Source organism: Venturia canescens, chromosome 1, assembly GCF_019457755.1.
Source record: "Venturia canescens isolate UGA chromosome 1, ASM1945775v1, whole genome shotgun sequence".
In the NCBI taxonomy this organism is placed as follows: domain Eukaryota; kingdom Metazoa; phylum Arthropoda; class Insecta; order Hymenoptera; family Ichneumonidae; genus Venturia; species Venturia canescens.
In genome coordinates, this window is record NC_057421.1 from 28037501 (window position 1) to 28059893 (window position 22393).

Here is a 22393-nt window from a genome sequence, read left to right on the forward strand (position 1 = left end):
GTGGAGCATTTTATATTTTCGCTTTGGCCTATATATGCAGCGCCCCAGCCCAAGGGGTAAAATTCTTCTATATAGTCATGAAAAACAAGGCGATATTTTTCTGAAGCAGCTACACAGCCAACGAAGTTGGCATACGTGTGGTGTATTATACACATGCATGCATAATACGTAGATTGGGAAAAGTGAGAGGAGGGTGAGTGGGCGGTGGGCTTTATCGCCACAGTAATGTAGAGTTGTCAGTGCTTTCTCGCTAAAAGCGGTGCGCCACAGAAACATTTAGGCGATGTGCGCCTGCAGTGTCCCTCGAGGAATCCACCGATCTCCCTTTTTTTACTCCCTTTCTCTCTATAAGCACCTGCCTACCTTTTACCCTTTCCCTCTCGTGAAACTTCTTCTCTTTGCTAGATCCAGCCTCCGGACATTCTACAGAACTAAGGGGCTTTTAATATTTCACTTCTGCTTGATTACTTTTCTCTCTCTCTCTCCCTGTCTCTGCTCATACGTAAGGGGCTTTTAACGCCAACTGAGCTATCCAATTGCTGCTGTATATTTTGTTTGTGACTTCTTCAAAGTGCGAAAAACTTTGAAGAGCTTTCCCATTTTCCGGATTCGACCTACATATACTAATGCCTTAATTCATCAACTACTCGTTTATCTCGGTCTCCGCTCTCACGCTGTCGGTTGCAATGAAATACAATAAAGACACTTTAAAGTATTCGAGCTTTTGGCTTCTTTTTCTCGCGTGGATCTCCCACAGTAAAACGCGGTCTGACGCGTTTCTGTCCTTTAATATACGATATTTTTTTCTTTTACGACTTATCGATATTTCGCTTCGTATAGCTGCTACTGCGCCGGTTGCTGGCTGATTCGAAATTAGCGTCGTCGTAGATTGGAATCAACAAGACATTTATACGATGATGCTATTTATGAGATTTTGGAGTTTAATTCTCGAAGAATTATAAAAATGTGGGCAGTTGCATCGAAAATTTCATTTCGACTGACGAATTCGCTGTGCTCAGAGTTAGGAGTTCGAGAATCTGTTCGAAAAAACTGAAGAGCTGGAATCAATGTCATTGCAACATGGCTCGAACTTCGATCTTGAAATAATTTTGATTTAAATAAATAAAAATGAAACCTAGCTCTTTAGAACCTTTTAAGAGTACGCTTTTTTTCATCGGTCAAACTGTGTCAGAGAATTTCGATTTCGAAATTTGCAGCCATCTCTCTCGCACTCGTGATTCCGATATACCGATTCGTTTTTTTAAGAACTTCACGAGATATGAATTTTGAGATATTTTTGCTGAGTAATCTTCGACTAGGAGCACCTCATCGCAAGAAGAAAAATTGATAGCTTTAAGCGTCAGAATGCTTCATCGATATTCTCATGAGTATTTTCTGTCCTGTGTACGTGGTTTTCACGCACTTTTTCCTCCAGTACTTGGCGCCATGTCGCTATCGCGTCACCCGAGATGTCATCGGTGAGATGCATTTGAGGATTGCGATTCGCAGTTTTACGTTTTGATATTGAAATCGATAAGCACCGCGTGTCGGTGCGACACAAATTCGTGGTGCCCACGAATACAGAATGCAGAAAGCGAACAATCGTGCATCCGGATTTATCGAGTAAACGTTTGATATTAAGGCGCTCCGACAAGTAATGATTCGTACTTGTATGAAAAATTCCCATCGACTCATTCACACGTTGTCTCTTTCACTCTGACTGTGGAGGTGCAGCAAAATGTTGTGTCTCGTCCGCAAGCTCACGTTTTCTTTCAGACGTGTCTTTTCTTCTTTCGCCCGGACATTTTATCTTTTTATCGTCACAGTATACGCGTCACCCTTGGGAGCTCGCTCCACGTTCTTAACGCTACATCTATGTATTCCAACGTCTCTAGAGTTTTACTTTCACATGTGAGAATTCTGTCTGTCTTCCAGTTTCTTTTCTCATAGTTTCTCGCGAGCTTTGGAAGCTGGACCATCCTTTCTTCCCTCTGGGTCCTGTCACAGATCCTTGATACTCCTCACGGACTCTCTACAATTTCAAACAAAACTTGTCGAGAATGTACGTGTGCAGCTATGAATTACGTGTTTCGCGTATGGGGTTCTCCAAACGATTAAGGGGGAAGCCTGCTTTAGAGAGTAAAAAAAATCGATTCTTTTCGAGAATGTTTTTAGGATAGACGGAAATACCTCACCATAGTGAACGTTTCGATACAGTTTCAAGGATATTTCAAAAGTACAAAAATATTTTTTCAATGTGAGAAATACTAATCTGTACGTGGTTTATGCGCCAAGTCTCATTGTCAAAGTTTCTCAGCTGCGTACGATGTGGAGATCGTAATTATTGTCTGCAACAAAAATTCCAAATTCTTTTTCCACTTTCGTGTATTTTCCTTCCTTATGAACTTATAAAAACCCGAAAAAATTGCGAAATTATTTAATTACAGCACGTTGAAGTGATATTCTTCTTCTTTAGAAGTGTTTTTTCCCAAACTCGCTAAAAATATAAAATTTCGCAATTTTTTCGGGTTTTTATAGGATCATATGGAAGGTAAATATATGAAAATGGGAAAAAATTGGGAATTTTCGTTACAGACAATAATTACGATCTCCACATTGTACGCAGTTGAGGAACTTCGACAATCAGACTTTGCGCCTATAGACCACGTACGAATTAGTATTTCTCACATTAATCAAATGTTTTTGTACTCTCGAAATGTCTGAAACTATACCGTAAAGTTCGCTATGGTGAGTTAATTCCGTCTATCCAAAAGCATTCCCGAAAACAATCAATTTTTTTGATTTTTTAAAGCAGGACCCCCCTTAAGGAAAATCCGCGTTCCAGGATCTGTTGCTCGTCAACTTCCTCATCCTTCCTTTCATTGTAATCCCAGAAAGTATCATTTTCTCTAATTATTCCGTTAAATTGAAATTCATCGAAGGTTGCTCGTCCGAATTCAGAGTTTTTAATATTTCCATACTCCATTGTTGGTTCGTTTGAGTTTCGTGAGTGTTCGACTCGGTTAGTTCGAGTATGATTGAATACCTTGAAGTTCGAATTTCTGTTACTTCTCTCTATGAGGAACGAAACGTGCACAAAATTCGTTCTTTTCGCTTTTATTGCTTCGGTTCTAAACTTCTCGGTGCTCGAACGTGCTGTTCGAGATCGTTAAATTCTAAAAATATATAGTTTCTCTTTTGACATGAATTGGCTACCAGTTTATTCTTGTTTACGCTAAGAAATCGTGAGAAAAAGCCTTAAAAATAATTGCTCCGATTAGCCTGATTTTCCGCCTTAAATTCCCCGTACAAGAGTCACGAACTGTGTGTACGAAGTATAGTGCCGACATTAAAACTCTTTCGGTCTCTGTCGTATTGATCCTTCCTCCGCTCCATTCTTCCATGGCTTTCGCTGGTACAAACTCATGATGAAACTGACTGGTTTTCAATAGTTTGTGCGATCGCACTTTCAGGTACGGATTGTTCCCGAAGGGTGGATTTTTTCGGACGAAGGATTCGAGCAGTTTGACTGAATGCAGTCAAATATAGGGAATACCGACGTGATGCAGTCGCTCGTAGTTCTGCGAGGGTCGTTTCGGATCGACGAAAACGAACGAATGAACACACAAGCGAAAATACGGTATATGCCTACGGTGAGAAAATATATCGGGTCTTTCCGTAAATACTAAACTCGATGTTTATACATCCGCAATCTTTTTGCCTGCTTTCACGACGGGGCTCTGCGTATCCTTCGAAATTTATTTATTTTCGATTCCAAAGCTTTTATTGCTGGCCCACAGCTATTTCAACAAATGTTTTTTCCTCGTGTGAATCTCTCGTTGCGGCGTTCTTTCATTCTGTCTTTTATGTGAAGTCGATTGAATTTGTTTGTCTACATGGGATCGTTGCTCAACCGATATTGAAGTTTATTTTTTGAGTTCTTTCTCTCGCCATGGATATTTGTTTTTCATCGTTTTTTAAGGACATCCTGCTCGAGGAAACTTCATCCTCTAAAGTGATGCGAAGGATCGTGCGGAGGGTCGTAGGATAGTGTGGTCAAGAGACAGAGCCGAAGGTACAAATTTTGTGTACACACAGGATATTTGGGAGACTCGATCGGAGATCGACAATCGATTTAAGCCGAAGGCCATTCGGGGCTCGTCCACATATTTCCGAGACGATGAAAAACAGCTCAAAATCGGAAAAAACAACACAACACGGAGAAAACGAGGCCGAAAATTTTAGAGAAAAGTACTTTGAATATAGTCCCTCGTGGCAACAGTATACACGTACTGGAGCATTAATTCGAAGAGCAGTAATAAAAATTGTTTTATCCACCATAGTAAAAAGACCAATACCCTACCTTTTATTCAAAAGACTCAAGAGTCTTTTTCTGTATATAAGCATGGTAAAAAATCTTTTCAGTCACTTCAAATGTTTATATCGTAAAGTATGCTCGGGCAACTCCGAAAAAAACTATATGCATGGAAAAATGTCGCACGTATTCGGTGTATATTCGTGTATTTATCATAGAATTGATTATGCTGAAAGTCAAAATTTGTGATTTACAATAGATTTCCACTTATCGGTAAGTGCTAGACTGACGCGATGAATAACACTCGAAAACAAAACGAAATATAGTTCTCACGTGCACCACACTTTTTGCTATTCACATAAAGCTGTTTGGAATAAAAGGGAGGAAAAATTGGAAAATTCAAAAAATACGATGTTGTTTGTAAGCGGTGTCTAAGCACTTTTAAAATTCTTGAAAAATAATATATTCCTCACTATCCAAAACGAATCCGTTTTCTCTGTGAATGAAATTTCGTTGAGTTTTTTTTAATCGTCTTTTTCAAAATGGAGGAATTTTGTGTCACGATACAGCGAAAGTAAAGTCGTTCAAAGTGGCATGAATTATTGTTGTTCATTTCCTGACAATGCGTACGCTTACTGTAGTTACGAATGCTAAAGATAAATATAAAAACGAAAAGTGAACATTGGAAATTTCACTGTTCTGCGAACTTTCCAGAGGTCGCGTCGTCACTTTTGTCTTTTATGTTTGTTTTATAAAAGAAGTTCAGAACTTCTGTTTCGATCAAATCTCTCATTGTTTTTACCGAAAAAAAGTATGCGAGTAAATGAAGAAAAAGAAAAGTAATGCTGAGAAATCGTAGACGAGGAAAAAAGATTCGCGACCCACAAACGGGGTATAAAGCACGATAAAATAAACGTTCTCGTCACGCGTTTTTTAGACCCAGCCGGCTGTGGGTGAACGCAGTATAATGTCGAGAATATTGAGATCCAATGGAAAAAACGTCTCTCACTCCCATCATATTTTGTTCGTTGGAAAGTCGTTTTGCATTTTCAGACACAAGCAAACGTATCAAAGTTGCGAGCTGTCATTTTGCCCTCGCGCTCTTTCCTTTCTTCCTCGTTTGCCCGCACTCAAAGACTCGTTTTCATTTTTTTTCTCCCCTTTCAACCCGTCCGATCCACGATTTTTTTGCGGGTTAGCTAAAGACGTTGCAATTAAACAACCAAGACAGTCGCATTCGTCGAATAAAAGTGCAGAGTAAAAAAAAACAGAAATATAAATCGCATGAAAACGACGAAGAATGATCACATCAAAAACACTGTTTTCATTTTTTTTCAAGTTCCATATAGAACGATTAATTGAGAACGAGACGCATGAAAAATCAGTCAACTGGTACGTATAAAGAAATTTCTCAAAGCTTCGGATTTTCTGGTCAAGGTTGATTGACATCGGAACGAAAAAATTGCCTCCAAAGATGAAATATCAAAAAATAATAATAAGAAGATGAAAAATTGTTAGAAATATGAAGTCGAAACAAAGAATTATCGTATTGGATTAAATCAACGAGCAAAATTAGAATGAAATGGGACTGTGCTCGGATGATGTCTGCTTTTATCTTTCAATGGCTTGAGCCACGACTCTGGTCCATATAAATTATATCGTCCGTTAATATTCATAGTTTGTTGTTGGATTCAGAATGTTGGTGCCTTTCAACCGATTTTTCTTTAATCTTCTTCGCATACTCGTCTGTTTGCTAATGAAAATTGGTCGACTAATTGCAGACTTCTCTTCCATTTGAATGGCGATTGGAATAACAGTTTATTCTCATGGCCCGAAGGAACGCTCCGAGTTTTTCGGATAATAGAAAAAACAATGGATGGATTGCGATTCGTGAATTTTGCCCACTGCCTCGTTCGTGCCAAGTCCTTTCTATACAGCCGAAGTGAATAAAGAGTGAAAAAACAAATAGCGAACGTGGCGAAATGCACTTTTTTTTCTTAGTTCGTATTGAGTTTACTCCTTTTCCGGCTGTTTCTCGCAATCGAATCGGAGGTCTTTTATCTTTTGCTGATTATCAAGAATTTCTTTTCTCCAACCTGCTCCCGCCCCTGTTACGTCGTTTTTGTTACTTTATTTCCTCTCGTATTCAACTTCTGTCGAAAGCTCGTATATGTGCTTATACACAAATACACGTCCATTTATATTTCGCGAATTTCATGGATTACTTATAATATATGTGCACATAAGTATACAGCCTCGCAACAAAGTTTCGCTCGAAGATAAATTATACTTGCGGTCCATTGGCGTTCGCCCACTAAATTACCCCCGCACACCACGATCCCATTTATTCTTCCTCGCTCGCTCCGACATCGAAGAGAATAACTCAACGCTCCCTCAATCCTCTACCGTTCGACTATCCGTGTTCCTTTTCCCCTTGATTTCTAGGAACCAGTCGGAAGCGGAAGTGACCTCTCGATCGAGGGACCCGGAAATTCCGATTTTTTTTTTAACATTCATGCACATACTTGGAGCGATCGAGGAATTACTTTTTTTCTTCCTTTTCGTAGATGAAATCTCTCGCGGCAGATTCTGTGGATGCAGTTCTTTGAGCGGAAACTTTTCATACTTGTATTTTTCCTCTCGAGTGATGCACGCTCGAGAAAACATGCAACGAGGGTTTTTGGGTTTGAAAAAAATGCCTATTGCGTGAATTCAAGTTCCGTTGAGTTTCCGACAATATTTCGAAATCATTCTACATCGTTGGGAGCAGTCTACTTCACGGGAAAACTTTATTCACGTTCGATATTTCGAGATTTAACGATAAAACATACGCAGGAAATAATTGGCGATTCAATAGCACTCGATTCCGTTCGGAAATTTGACTAATTTAATCACAGTGACTCCCTCAAGGTAAATTTACTGTTCTCCGTCAGGGATTGGTACCTCAAATTATTTGCAAAAATTGAATTTAGCAAAAGTTTTTTATTCAGTTGATATTTTTCGAGGAATTATCGACATGCGTACAAAGTGGATGGGGGGCGGAGCAGAGATAAGAAAAAAATTGAGGAGCAGCCGGGCAAAAACCGTTTGATAGAACCCTGCAACTATTTCAGACGATCGGAAATCTTAGCAAATAAAAACGACGCATAGAGGGGAACGAGATCGCATTTATAGGGGCAATACCCGGAAGGATATCGACGTAGAATTCGACGAAGGCATACTCGAACAAATAAATACATAAATATATATGCGTACCAAATTTCCGATGGCATTGGAAGACGATAAAATATCTGTATTGAGATTTTGAGGACGTTTGGTTTTAGTGGCAGCGGAAATTAATGTCTTTCCTAGTGCTTGACATCATCGTGGTTTTGAGTTTCCATTAAATATGTAACGTATGCGAACCGAATAAAAATTTCTAGTGTCGATTTTCAACTGCTTGTAGTTTTTGCCTTCTCCTTGATTTCGTCCGAGAAATATTTTAGCGGAAGCACGTTGTGGGCAGAATCTTTTCATATTTTGGTAAGTTGCCAATCACTATAATTTTACTACCGAGAATCGCGTTAGTCGAACAATAGAAGAACTTTATCAGAGAATCCACAATGTAAAAGTTACATCGAAGGAAATTTTTGTCCCCCGCTTGTTTCAAAGATTTAATATAGGAAATGGTTTCGAATGTATCGAGGCAGGGCTCGATCCCATGCAATTCTACGGTTATTCACCAGCTGGATTCCAATTTTGCTTAAGTTTACAATTTTTTTTCGTTCCGATGAGACTGTTCTAGAGTGTGGCTCACAGTCATTCTTTTCCCATGCATTTGTACGAGGGCCCCGGGAAAGTGTCCGAAACCCGAGCGATACGAAGGACTTTTTGCCGTTACTGAGTTTGCAAGCCAGTGCAGGGCTGGGCGTTCCAACTTTTTCTCGATTTTTTCCTCGACTTTTGTCTACAATGCTTTTTATTCTATCATCTTTCACCGATCTGGACGCTTCACGATCAATAGAAAATCTGTCAACAGTAGCAGGATATTCGAGTACATAAAAAAAACATAGTTCGATACCAAAAGTTGTCTGGGAATGTTTATCGAACTGGGACGGTGGTAAAAATTCATCGCGAGAAGCTCTCTGGCACATCCGACGAATATAGATGCTATTCACTGCACGAAACCTTGAAATGTTTCATCGGCGATGTAAAGAACGAGATCTCTTAGCAAACATATTTAAAATTCATTACTCTCCGAGCTTTTTCCATATTCTCTCTTTACACAGAAAAAAAAGTAGCCCCGCTTCTCTGTAGAAGTTGAACATGCATTCAGACACACACTTGCCCACGTTCCACGCGGAGTATATCGTATTCTTTGTGGAATATACACGCCGGATCATTATCGCTTGTCGCTCGGATAAATCTTTTCTTAAGTTCTCGGTAAACTAGACTCTATTCTCTCTCGTTTCCACCTCACGGTTAAACGCACACAGACACACAGCGCGGCACCAATACGTATATAAATTTATACGAAAGACAAAGTTTTCCTACCATTTTCTTCACCGCTCTGATACAGCTTTTCAAGCAATAATTTTTTCTCTCCATTTTCTTCTCTTTTGTTCGTCTCCTACGCGCGCTCGCGCGCGGTGGGATGAAGTCGTTTCGAGTCTCAAGAACGAATTCGCTATCTCACACATTTTTTACCTTTCCATTTTTCTCTTCATATTCCCGCGCGCGCTTGAATATCTTCGGGTCTCCGATATAGAAAGGCGGAACAACGACGTCGGTGTTTTCTTTTTTGGAGTCAGTTCGAAAGCTCCGAACGGAGATTCCATCGCTCGAATCATTCACGGATTCTCATATCGAGTTTCAGCGTTTCCACTACCTTAAGAATCATCGACGCATTGGCTTTCCTTCCAGTGAAAAATATTCGTTGAATAGCAAATATTAAAATGCCCGAACAGTCCAAAATTCCAGCCGCTTTCTCTCGCTCGCTCCATTCCAACGCACAGCTCGAAATGAAGGAGAACGAATAACAGTAAAACTGCATTCAAGTATCGTTTTCAACGCCTTAAGGTTGTTGCTCAATCTTTTTAGAGGCTGGGGGTCAGAGACGAAGCTCCTATGCTAAAACATCGAGTGACGTCAGCAGTGCCACTTTGCAGATACCGAATGATTGCTATTCATATTCGGATGAACAATGCGAAAATTTTCAAGTCCGCGAATGATGATATTAATTATTATTCAGAAATACATTTATTTTGATAACGTATGTTTGGCAGAAAATTTATTCTCGGTAATTGAAAATTGCGTTGAAATAAAGACAAACGTTTGGCAACGCGGTGAGCCCTGTGTGCTTCCGTGTGCGTGTTACTTGTTTCGCCCGGCGTTTTTGGAGGATATTATGTCAACGACCGCCTGTCAAGGAATGGCTCCCACTGGTGCCGCATTTCTACGCCGCAGTCTCAGTTAACCCGATTTGATAGTGATGCAGTCGCATATTTTCGGTGACTTCTCGTCATTCGGTAAACTATCTTTTTTTTTCAGTAAAATCGTTCTACATTTCGTGTCCTGATGCGAACTGTAGTTTTTCGAATGAATTTCTTCATAGGAGAGTGACGCACGAGCAAAAAAGTGTGAAGGTAACGACTTCGTCCCATTCAAGGGATGCGCAATGAAATGACATTTTGACTGAACTTCGATATTGAGTTTCTCCAAAATGAGTTCGGTAACCTCAGTTTTCCTTGAAACAGTAAATTCAGGCGAGATTCATCAACGAATAGAGACATTTTAATAAACGTCTGTTCACCCCAAACATTTGAAGCAACTACCTTAATTCGGAAATACGCGATATAATAATCGCATTGCGTGTATGTGTTGAGTAACGCAATTTAACACTTCGCATGATATCAAGTCGAGTAATAGCAGCACGTCACGAGTCACGTTCCCGATATGGCTGCGCATACGTTTGGCTTTACTACTGCGCTCGAAAAAGACCGAGGAAAATTCATGAGCGCGCGTCGAAGCAGAGAGGGACAAGGAGAAAAGGGAGATGCAGAGTGCAGAAGCGACGGAGCGAACCGCACGCGGAGTTGAAAAAGTTCATGGATAAGTAAAAAAAAAGAGGAAAAAACGTGGAGAATTGCTAGAGTTTCCTTTCAATTTTGCGCTGTAGCAGGAGCACGTCGCGTCGCACGTCTATGCGCGGCTTTGCTGGCTTTATATATACGCATTAGCACCGATGTACGGCGCCGAGGCATCTCTCGCGTGTCTTGCGAAGCTCGAAAATCTTCTCGGAAAGAGGAAGAGAGAGGCAGGGACTTGGCAAGAAGGATCTATTCCGTTGGCAGCTTCCTCGAGCAAAAGGAACGAGGCCATGCATGCTTTATGCCCATAAAATGTTTAATGACGTCACCGCGATTGACTTCGGAATCGTATTAAACGCGCTGAGGTCGCACGATTGAAACAACGAGGCGGGAGTGCAACGAAATTATCATCGTTTTAAATGTTGAGCGAGTGTTATCGGTGCGTGCCAACCAATGCAAGCCTCGCCCGAGGCTGCTTAACTCACTCGGCAGAATCAGACATGAACGCGGGGTGCTCATTGATTATGACAAATTTGATATTCACTCCGTCGTCTCCATCGCATAGGACGGCCGTTCAAATATCCGATGCTTTGCCGATGAATTATTCATCAGCAAAGCTCGTTTATATTAAATAAATCAGGTGTTATTTTAGCATCAATAAAATCGAGCGTTGGGCATGTGCGAACAAACATTCACGATACTCATGAATATGCTCGATTATGCTCCAGTGTGGGATCACGCGTCGATAGTTTTACGGACGAAAAATCATGTTTTTTATGCTTTTTTATCCGTAGGTTGAATCGTGCATGGATATTCGATTAATAATTTGATGTGTCCTTTTCTTGGATGGAAATCGTTCCATGCTGCAAGATTCGAGGTGTTTCTTTATCGAGGCGACAGCACGCGACGTGCTCGGCAATATAAATGTACACTTTTAAACGACAATGCTTTTCGTCGTGACTGAAAATATTGTGCGATTCCGCGATGTCCAGTATTCGGAGATCGGTTCCCGGAGGCAAAGATTGAATCGCGGTGTAACTCGGTGATATTTCATTTGTACTCGTACGTCCTAGTACGTGCTTCCATAAGCTCTATCAGGCTATGTACGCGGGGCTTTATTGAATTTCGTTGCACCCAACGTGATCGCTTAAAGGAGAGGAAAGTTCGTTCGTCGAAGGAGAAATCGAGTTTATTGGAATGGTAGACAGAATGGAAAAACGTCTCGTACTTCTCGCCGATTTATGAGAAAGCTCTCTATGCTCGGGAAATAATTTCATAGCGAATCAATCGAATCTCTGTTGCTGACAAGAGGCCTTGCTTCGGCGGTCATTTATTTCCCAACTCCAATAAAATTGTTGTCGAAATCACGTTTAAACTTATGCTTGAAACGAAATGAAAAAAAAATCTATTTCCATTGACGTCGAAGATCGAGGGATCTCACGGAAACAACAGAATTGGGGATAATATGCGATAATATTTGGAGAATTACTGGTGAAGCGAACCACTTTTTTTTAACGTGCTTACATTGAAATGGATAATCGAACTCGAAAGGGATTGCCACGAAGCTGGAATCCTAAATAATATTATAAATGCGAAAGTGTCGTTTGTTTGTTCTTCCTTCACGCTCTAACTAAGCAACCAATATACTTGATTTTTGGCATAGAGTTAGTTGAAAGATCGGAGAATAACACAGGCTACTTTTGGTCCTGGAAAACATCAAATTCCCAAGGGAGATTTACAGGAATATTCGTAAAATTGTCCTTTCTTCACGTCCTATCGAACCAATCGAACGACTTGATTTTTGGCATAGAAATTGTTAAAAAGACGGAGGTCTTTTTAACATTGGCTACATTTGGTGATAAAAAAAATCAAGTCCCCAAGGAAGATTTACCGGAATATTCGTATTTTTACAGTAAAAATCGCTCTCCTTCCAAACCTCGAAATTTACATGTCTCAACGGTTAATGAAAAGACACGCAACATTGTTTGCACAAGCGTCCTTAAATAGTGCACTGTTCTGTATTCACGACCGGTGTTTTATTCCTCCCGTCAAAGTTTTTCAAACTATCACACGAGCGAAGTTGCGATGAGGAAATTTTTACGTTACATGGAGGGCCTTTCGGCTTCGCCGAGCCCCAAAACAAACCGAAAGTCGTAAACACCGCACGATTTATCAGTTTCTATTACAAGTTTGTGAAATACTCGTTTCTGTCACCGTGACGCATATCTTCAAAATGGAATTCATTGAAAACCGAATACAATGACTTTTGCAGAAGTTTTATCATCGCGAGTTACGTTATATTCCCCGAACAATAGAATATCGCGGTAGGCATTCAAGTTTTCAAAATGATATCACGAGTGTATCTTAGTGCTCGTCATTTTTGAAGAAACGATTCAATAGAAATAATCTCGAAGATGAGTACATAGAAAGCATTTTCCTTATGATACGGAGCACATATTGTATTTGTAATGCGAAATGGAATGGCTCGGAAAGGGACGCGGAAGGTGAATAAGCTCTTTCGACTAGTCTGATAAACACATATATATATAGAAATGATGAATCGAGGGAATAAGAGAGAACATACCGGACGACCGGATGAATGCTCATCTTCTCCGTGCTCGAAGAAACGGAAAATCGGAAAGCGAAGAATGAGCGACGGATAGATAAAGAGAAAAGGGAAGCGAAGAAAGATGTATAGACGAAAGACGAGAAAATGCTTGAAAGCAAAATGCGGTGGTCTACTCCCATCCCCTTTTAGCGCTAGCACATTGAACTTAATTGCAGCTCCTTCGCCTACATATAAATTTAGAGCTGTGTATTTACGTATATATGGGGCATTTCGGATGGAATCAGAGCACGAGAGGCTTCAATTATTCCATGGAAATCGTTTCAATTTTAGCAGCTAGGAAACCATGCGTAAATCTGCGCGAAACTTGTGCCTTAAATCCTGAAGCTCCATCTTGAATCAACGTACGGTTGAAGAGTAATGACATGTAAACCTAATGAAAAATTACTTCGTCGGACGCTTTTATGAAGTTCCCATCCTAAATAACAAAATACGAGCAGAAAAATCATCACGAACAAAAATTGAACAGAATAAACGTGGTGAATATAACCGATGTACAAAATAACTCTAATATCCCAAAACAAACAAATAAACGAACGAAAGCACACACACACGCGAACCTGTGCTGGGTGTTCTCGAGACATCTCAAGATGTTAAACGTGTTAAAAACAATAAACAATGAATTTATAATCAAACATTTCGGATCTAGTGATGAAAATCCAGCATAGGGTTTCATATTTATCCACAATCAATATTTCAAACGAATATTTCAATTACTTTCCATATTCCAGTAATTACGAACTTGAAGTTCATTTTAAATGACTAGTATTCTCGTGGTTATTCTATTAATGGGTTACATTGTTAATCAGTTTTTTGTTCGTTGGTTATTTTGAGCAAGGTTATTCAGGCTGGACACTTTTTATGAGGATTTATTCCTTGTAATATGCAAATAGTGATAATAAGATTTTAAAAAATTAATAAAATGCGAATTCGAACGAACCAACGTTTTCAAAACCTTTTTAAGATTTGTTTCTAACGTCAAAACACTTTCTTATTCGATACTCAATTGGTGAAATTCAAAATGAAAAATTCAGGTAGTGCGTAGTTCCGAAAATCTTTGTGCACCAGTAAAGTGATAAAAAATGAAGAGTTTTTGTACACCGACCCGTCGATTTGGCACTCAATGCCCCTGCATATATGTGCCCATAACGGTGTGCTCGCGGGCGGTTCGTCGAGCGTGCGAAAACTCTCGGGAGGTCGAAGAAGGATTTAAGGGGCTGAATATAGTGGGAAAGCGTTCGCCAACTTGAAAGTGAAAGAGCGAACGATGGATGAGTAAAGAAGGAAGAGAACATCGGACGATAGAGGCGGACGATGAGAGAGGAAAGGAGCTAAGAGAAAAGGTGGAGGATGGGGCGAGTGAGAATTGAATTCCCGGCTCACTGCGGTGAAAGATCCGTCGGGAGTGTTAAGGTCGTAGCACCGGAAATGCCAACCAGGAATCAGCGAGTACGTATAAAGCACTCGCACACACATACACGCGTGCATGGACTTTGATTTATATTAGTACGAAGATTGGAGATTTGGCATGAGACTAAGATGGGCGGGTGTGGAGAAAAAATATCGATTTAATGATTGATAGCGCGTGTAAAGATTTGCTGGATGTGAATAAACGATCATCCGATTGATCATGCCACTTTTTTCTTTCCTGAAATCTCATTTTTCTCAAACCCTCCAAATTTACACTTATTTCTCATGTAAATCCATATTTATGCGAAAAAGTTATCTCTCCCTTTGGAACAAGGGATTGTGATGAAATAAATGACATTTACATGGAAGAATCAGACTGCAAATTTCTTCGGAATATCAATTTTTTGGGTGATGTGAAATATTGGAAAACGCCGAATATCCGAAAGGGGATTTTGTTGTCGGACAATTCATTTCTACGGAATCACTTTACAAAATAGTTACAGATTTGTATTTTTTTTTTAATATCATTTTTTTCATGATTTGTGAATTTTTTTCTGAATTTTTGTGTTGAAATTATTTACAGTTGGTCCCTTCATCTTTTTTGTATGGAAATTTTTCTACATTTTTCGTGATGTCGCCAGGAAACACTTGTCCCAACCTTTTTTTCCCTCGGAGGATTTTCGGGTTTTTCATTTTTACGGAATTTCTTTCTCACGATATTACAAAAGGTTGTTATCGATGTTACAGGTTTCCAATTTGTTTCGTTTCATCGACGATGTATTTAGGTTCAAACAGTGATTTATTCTTCATTAAGTGACTGTGTCGCACACATAATTATCATCCATAATTCCAATTTTATCAAACTTTTATACGTTCACGACTGAACTTTCTCTCAATGATTATAAATTCGATAACAGCGACGATTATCCTGCACATTATGGGCAGGAAAACTTCGAGCTTGTCACGATTCGTGTCGCAATTTCATTTAAAAATCATGCAGAGCCCAGCTCCGTTTGATTTAAACTGATTTTATTATTCTACCGGATTCCTTAAGTTTGCACAATTTCGAAAAGTGCGATGCTTCAAATAAGAGTCCACACAGTGAATGAAAACTTCCAATTTTTCCTTGTTTTTGCAAAAATTAATTAATTCTTTAAACTAGCAAGAGACAGTTGTTTTTTTGTATAATTTTATAGAAAACGATGGAAGCTTATCCAATCAATGTTTATGGCAGTGTGGGACGCATAATCCCTTAAGTCCATGGCCACTCGGAGGGGTCACAATCAAGAGAGCACTTTCACCTGACTGACTATCTTTGTCCCACTGTGTTTATCGTTTTCGTGATCCAGAACGATCGATATGTGCACAAAGGTAGGAGGCAACGTCGGCTTAGTGCACCATGGAGTCGATGGCACGTTGATAATCACTTAATTGCTATTCCCCATCCGCCGGCAATCGTCCAAAGTGCAGTGACCGATCTCTTCTCTCCGGACCCACGTATGCATGTATGCAAATACACACGTTTACGCATTACACGAGATTCATGGTAGTACGAATATCGGACCTTTATTTTCAATTAAATACCAACTGTGAAATCCCACAATGGTAAAGTGATGTTGCACCTCTCCACCGTTAATAAAACGGAGCTGCCTTATCCGTTTCGTCTTCCATAACCTCGTTTTTCTGCGGTTTTGAATTACGAAGACCGCCCGCTTTAGAATAAACGGGGTGGGACATTTTTTTATAGGCGAATCAAACGCAGCGTTTACGTTCCGCATTTTTTCTCATTGCGTATGAAACGAAGACGTATAATATCAAACGGTTTTTTGTACACTCATTTGTAAAACAATATCACCCTTTTATTCACGAGTAAATTTAAGCACTCAGGAAATTGTTTTAACGAGTTATTGCGGTGCGTACTTCTGCAAAGTATGCTTTCCTCACTATTTTTTACTTCCTCTTACCGAATATTGTCTGTGCGGAGAGTAAAAATTCATTCGATCGTGTCAAAGTAGATCATGCCCGAAGGATCGTATTTTATGGGTGTCTAAGCTGGATCGATTTTTACTGCTTAATTAAAGACATTATAACACTTTAAATTAACGTTAAAGTTATTCATTCAAAATTGTGAATAAATTTGTCCAACTGATTTTTTAGCGAATGAAACTACAAGCCGTTAATTAATCGGGGATCCATCACTGACCGAACCCGAAATTTCATTCGTCCCTGGCTAAAATACTGTAGTTTTTTATGTCAAAAATCGCTTTCGAGAGTGCAAAGGGAAAACACGAAGGGAAATGAATCAAGAAAAAAGTGTTAATAAAAAGACTGAAGACTGTGACAGGAATGGGCCAAGTCAAGAAGAAACAAAATGTCGAAATAAGCATATGTTATACGAGTCCTCATTACCAATTTCGTTCAATCTTTAAGGCAATACATCTTTATTATTAGTAAGACAATCGTCTCGAATTTTTTTCCCAAACTTTCATTAAAAAAGCATTCAGTCGTAATATGAAAAAATAAACGATTTTTAACGCACAGTCCCTATAACTCTGTGCATTTTTCTTCATATTTAAGGAGGGTGGATCACGAAATCAAAATAATCAGAATTTAATCAAATTTCGTGATAACATTTTTTTTAAATTTTTTTACCACATGGTTATCGCACAATTGAGCGATAAATCGAAGTTCTTATGCATGAGATGAAACTCTATGCTTATACACGTGAACTTTAGTGTTCAATTACTCGAGAGCTATGTGGTAGAAAAATCTAAAAAAATGTATGTTGTCTTATATATTTTCAAAGAATACATTTGCCAAATTTGATGAAATTCTTAACATTTTGAAATTCTTTATATTTTTAACATGGTTTAGCATGGCAACTTTGTATCGTCGCGATCCACCCTCCTTAAAGACGCTTGTTTCAATAACCGATGAGACGAACCCCTTAAAATTTGATATGCGTGTCAGTCGACTACCCGTATAAACTCTGTGTAAATATCAAGACTTGAGAAAATCGTTTCGTGCATGAACTACCTTAAATTAAAATCTGTACACCATTTATCTGTGGAATTCATTCACCCTGAAAAATGTTTTACGTTTCATTTTAGTATAAATTTTTTTTCATGCTATTTTCTGTTGAATATTTGTCTGGTTTTGTGATTATTTAACAACTTTGATGGACTTTTCACACGATGTTTGGTCACTGATTGTTTCTTCATTCAAGTGCAATGAAAAAAGCTGAAATTTTGTATTCGTACATTACTAACGATGAGATGTCGACTTACCAGCTCGTGTACATCCGTAATTGTGATAGAGACACGCGGCCACAGTCACGAGGGACCACAAAACTCTCATTGTTTTTTATTCTTTCGAGCTGATATACTTGTATATTCCGAAGCACCTTTTCCCCTCTTGGCGGAGTCCTCTGTTTCACTTGCTCCACTTGTTTCGCGAAACCGAGTTTTCTTTCGAGAGTTTTTAACCGAGAGGTCGAGAGTAGCCTCTCCAAGCTGTGACCCGGAGTAATTTATTTGCTTACGTATTGCTCGAGATAAAACAACAATATGAATTTCATTGAATTGGCTGTTGAAGCAAAAAAAACCGGTCCAATTCAAGGTCTAATTTATTTTTGTTATTTCGCAATAGGATTGACAATTTCGTTAAAAAAACCGATTGTCTTCGCCACTCGTTCCAGTTTTCTTTCTTTCCGTTCGTTTGTTTTTTCAAAAAAGCACAATCCTCCGACCGGCACTGTCGCTGGAAGTGGATACTTTTAACGAGTTCTCTCACCGATCGTTGCTCAATATTTTTTTTTCAAACTCTATCTCCCGTCCCGCCTAATTTTTCATCCCGGGCATGAAAGACGAAGGGGCAGTGCAGGGGTACGAGAAAAAAAATGATTTGATGCAAGGTCAAGGTTCCTTCATGGAGAGAGCCCCCAAAGCCGACTGAGGTAAAATCTAGCCGAGAGGAACTCTCTCTTTCTCTCGTCTCTCGGGCACTGCCGAGAACCATGCTCTCGCGATTTCAACCCCCGCCACCCTCGCATCCGCCCTCGACTATCCTCTCTTTCGTTTTTCGTGTACGCTTGCGCATTTCGACATTCACCCATCACCCGCAGCCCCCTCCCCATTCAAAATCCCTTCGCGATTTCTCGTGCGGAGAAGCAACTCCCAAGTTGCGGAGTTGGGGGTTGCTGCAGAACGCGACTGGAATATACGCCGCTTTCGGTTCGAAACTCATACGATCCTTTTTTTCCTTTTCTTCTTCTTTTTTGATTTTTTTTCTTCTCTCGTCACTTTTTTTGAACCCCCGAGTCTCTTCCGTTTTCCCTCGCTTTCCATGCCTCGCTTCTTTTCCATTCTGTTCCCTCCGGCGCGTATCTCGAGCTTCGATCTTTATCAGTCATCGGGGATTACTTCTCCCGGTGTAATACGAAGGGATTTTCCTGGGATGGAGTGAAAAAAGGTCCGGCGCGTCGAATCTCGAATCTAATCGCTTTTGCTGCTGTATAGCTTTTCGCACGTCCATCACATCGATAAACGAAACGAAGAGCGGGACCTTTTGACGAATTTCTTTTTACGAATCGCAAAACGGTCAGTGGGCGATTTCAAAGCCTCTTTTTCTATTACTCAATCACTTTTCTTTCCTTTATTGGGTGTTACGTGGCATTTGAATGAAAGGTTTTCATTCAAACGTATTTTAGGCCAATGAAAAACAAATCAATATTTACATATTCGGATAATGTTTGTGTCAGAAGAAAGAAAAATCCATGCAGAAGTGACAACAAATGTTTAGTGTTCTCGGGAGCAGCGTCATTAGTTTTTAAAATTGATTTTCTCGTATAACTTAACTGCTGGGCTTTGAAAAATCGATTTCTCCACGTGATTCTTCGTGCATGTGAACGATTGGGGGGATATTTTTGTGTGCCCGAGGGATGAATTTTAAGCTCGTAATTTGCAATGGAAATTGAGCAAACCAGCTAGAAATTTTCTTGCGATTTTCTTTTTGTGTAAAAAACATCATTTGTTTCTGTTTGTTTTGTTTTATCGTCGAAAATATTGTTCAGTTACTCTCAATGCTCTTTTCTCATGGCGATCGCATCAGCGGAGCGAATAACAGTTCGGATTTTTGTTGCTCCATGCGGTGGGCATGAAATGTCTGAAATTTCGAACAGCTGAAATCCTTAGTTATTATAAACTATCAATGATAATATGGAGACAGATCAATTCGACTAGAGCTTTGAATGTTGAAAATAAATAAAGTAGAAACTTCAAGGTTTCACTCACTCACTTATACTCAGACTGGTAATCTCCAATTTCAAACATCCTCATTTTGATTTTCACCTTTTCGGGCCATCGCTATTCTGCACATCCAAGTTTTGTGGGCTCGAAAAATTCACTTTCGATTTTTCGCTACCCTACATTCTGGTCCGTCTATAAAACAAGTTGCATTCGAAATGAAAACTATCGAAATATATATTTTCGAGTAAATACAAATCAAAGAAGAAATATTCGGTTCGGCGTAATCTGCTAAATAGTCGATCGGAAATAAGAATTTCGAATTACTTATTTGTCTCCAATCTGATATCACAACTTCAAAAATTTCGAAACGTCGACCGTTCTACAATTTGATTTTTTGACATATTGAACCCTACCCTCTCCATAGAAAAAAACGAGCCTGGCATGACAAAGTTATGGATTGTATTTTTCTTTCATTTCATTTACTGAAAACTAAACCACAGATTACGGTTGCTCACATACACGCGGATTTCTTTCCCTCAAACTATCGACACGCTCCGGCACATTGTTCGCGTTTATCACTGTGGCTTGTGGGATAACTGAGTTTCGGTGGGCTGTAAATGAGAAAATGTAGAGAGCGGAAAAATTTTATTTCGAAAAATAAATCGTAAATCCTTCGTGCTGATCGTTTGGAAATAACGGAGCGCATGTGGTCTGATTTCATCAGTTGAAAAACGGTGAATTCGGCTTTTTAGTTTCCAGTGCTCGATATATGAGTCCTGTTTTATTTGTCTCTTATTTATATCCGCGCCTATCGAACTTCCTTTGTACGGATTCCCGGGCATTTATGCGGAGCTCCGTGGATTCAAACGCGATGGACTTCCCAGTGGAAATAGTTACGCGGATGCGTATCAGGCGCTTCTGGCGAATGTTGGCTATCCAGGACCGAACGGGAGAAAAGAGATTTGATTGAGTGAGAGCCGATCGATTGAAAAGTCAATTATCCGCTCAGCCAATTTCTTTTTTCGTTCGCGCACTCTCTGGTTATTTGGTTATCGAAAAATTCCAAACCGTCGTTACCGTTTTCTTCTTCACGAATAATACTACAAATGGAGAATTCAAAGGTTCCTTAAAAATTTTAATTTATTAGAAATTTAACCGAGTTTCTACAAACTCGATCGATCGGACTGTCCAATTAATAAAATCCTGGGGAAATATTCCTTCGAGAATATTTGAAAAACCTCACTTTTGAACTTTCAATTTTTCCATATATCGCTTCACTCACAGTTTCAACGTGTGCCAGAGGTGAGAATTAACCGAGGATCGAACAAATCATTCTTATACAGTTTCTAACCCAGGCAGCTTGAGAATTTTTTTTTTCATAAAAACTTTTTTTTCTCTCCAACGATATTCCAAGTAGTTTTAGGAATTTCGATGCGAATTTAAAAACTTCTCGAGTCGGATACAAACGCACGGCTCCATTGAATCTGGGCCCAAAAATATCGTTAATTCACTCGGTTTTCAGAGATTCGAAAAGAATACGGAAAAAGGAAATACGAGAAATCTAATAAAAAGACAGAAGGCTGTGACAGCAGGAAAGGGCCAAGCCAAGAAGAAACAAAATGCCGAATAAGCACATGTGAGGTTATACGAGTGCTCATTACCAATTTCATTAAATCTTTAAGGCAATACATCTTCATTACCAGTAAGACAATCGTCTCGAATTTTTTCCCAAACTTTCATCAAATGCTTCATTATAATTGTGTATTTCTTTATAAACTTCGTACGAAGCGTTCATCCGTAATATGGAAAAATTTTTTACGCACAGTCCCTATAATCCTGTGTATTTTTCTTCATATCTAAAAGGTGTAGGCAGGTAGATCGGTATCGAATCCCCATGCAGGTAGGAATTTTTCTTTGATTAAAATGGCTCCAGAGATGTACTACTACAAACTGAGATGACCATCACGGGCAGTGGAAGATAATTGAAACATAATATTTTTCCCGTCGTATTTTTACCTTAATCAACAATAAAAGTATAGGAAAATTATCCTTATTCTGGTTGAAACTACAAATTAAACAATCAAATTTTATTTTAATATTTTGTTGGATTAATCAAATGTGGATGCAAATAAAACAAATCCGTCGTTTCAAAATCAATCAAATTGGTGAGTTGAAACAATTCTATATTTGTTTCGCCGCCCGCTATCGTATAGTTTTGGGTTGAAACAATTCAATTTTCTTTGAATTTACCGATCCTTTTTTTCAGCGCGCGTTTAAAGGGTTCGTCTCAATAACCGACGAGACGAGCCCTTTAAAATTTGATATTCGTGTCAGTCGACTACGTATTTAAACAGCTCATTTCAAGACTTTCTCAAGAAAATCGTTTCGTGCATGAACTACCTTAAAAACCTCAAGGTCGAAGTATTCGAAGAAATAATAATGAAAACTTTTTGTGTCTTATTGAAAAATTGAATGATTGGTTTCAAAATTGACCTTAATTCCTAAAGCCTTTTTCTCTCTTGCTCCATCGAGTACGATTCGAATCCAGCAAACCGAATACATCATGTGAACCAGCATGTGTGCGAGGCTCGCGAAAACGTCCCGTTAAAAAAAAAGGATCCATACGAGATTTTTTTGGCCCTCTGAGCGTTTCGATGAAACGAGGAATATTTTTCCATTGTTTTTCGATAAAGCCTCGGGCTATTTGAGAATTTAGCTTCCAACAAGT

At 39.3% G+C, this 22393-nt stretch overlaps 2 protein-coding genes across 2 annotated transcripts in view; one reads left to right on the forward strand and one right to left on the reverse strand.

The window, feature by feature from the left end:
• LOC122417425 (uncharacterized) overlaps positions 1-18427 on the reverse strand; it is a 47889-nt gene extending 29462 nt beyond the window's left edge. Inside the window, exon 1 of the mRNA XM_043430932.1 lies at positions 17707-18427. Coding sequence (XP_043286867.1) covers positions 17707-17776 — 70 coding nt within the window. The 5' untranslated portion in view covers positions 17777-18427. The remainder of the gene's footprint in view (positions 1-17706) is intronic.
• wmd (serine-threonine kinase receptor-associated protein wmd) overlaps positions 1-22393 on the forward strand; it is a 76334-nt gene that overhangs the window by 46955 nt on the left and 6986 nt on the right. The gene's annotated exons all lie outside the window — the stretch shown is intronic.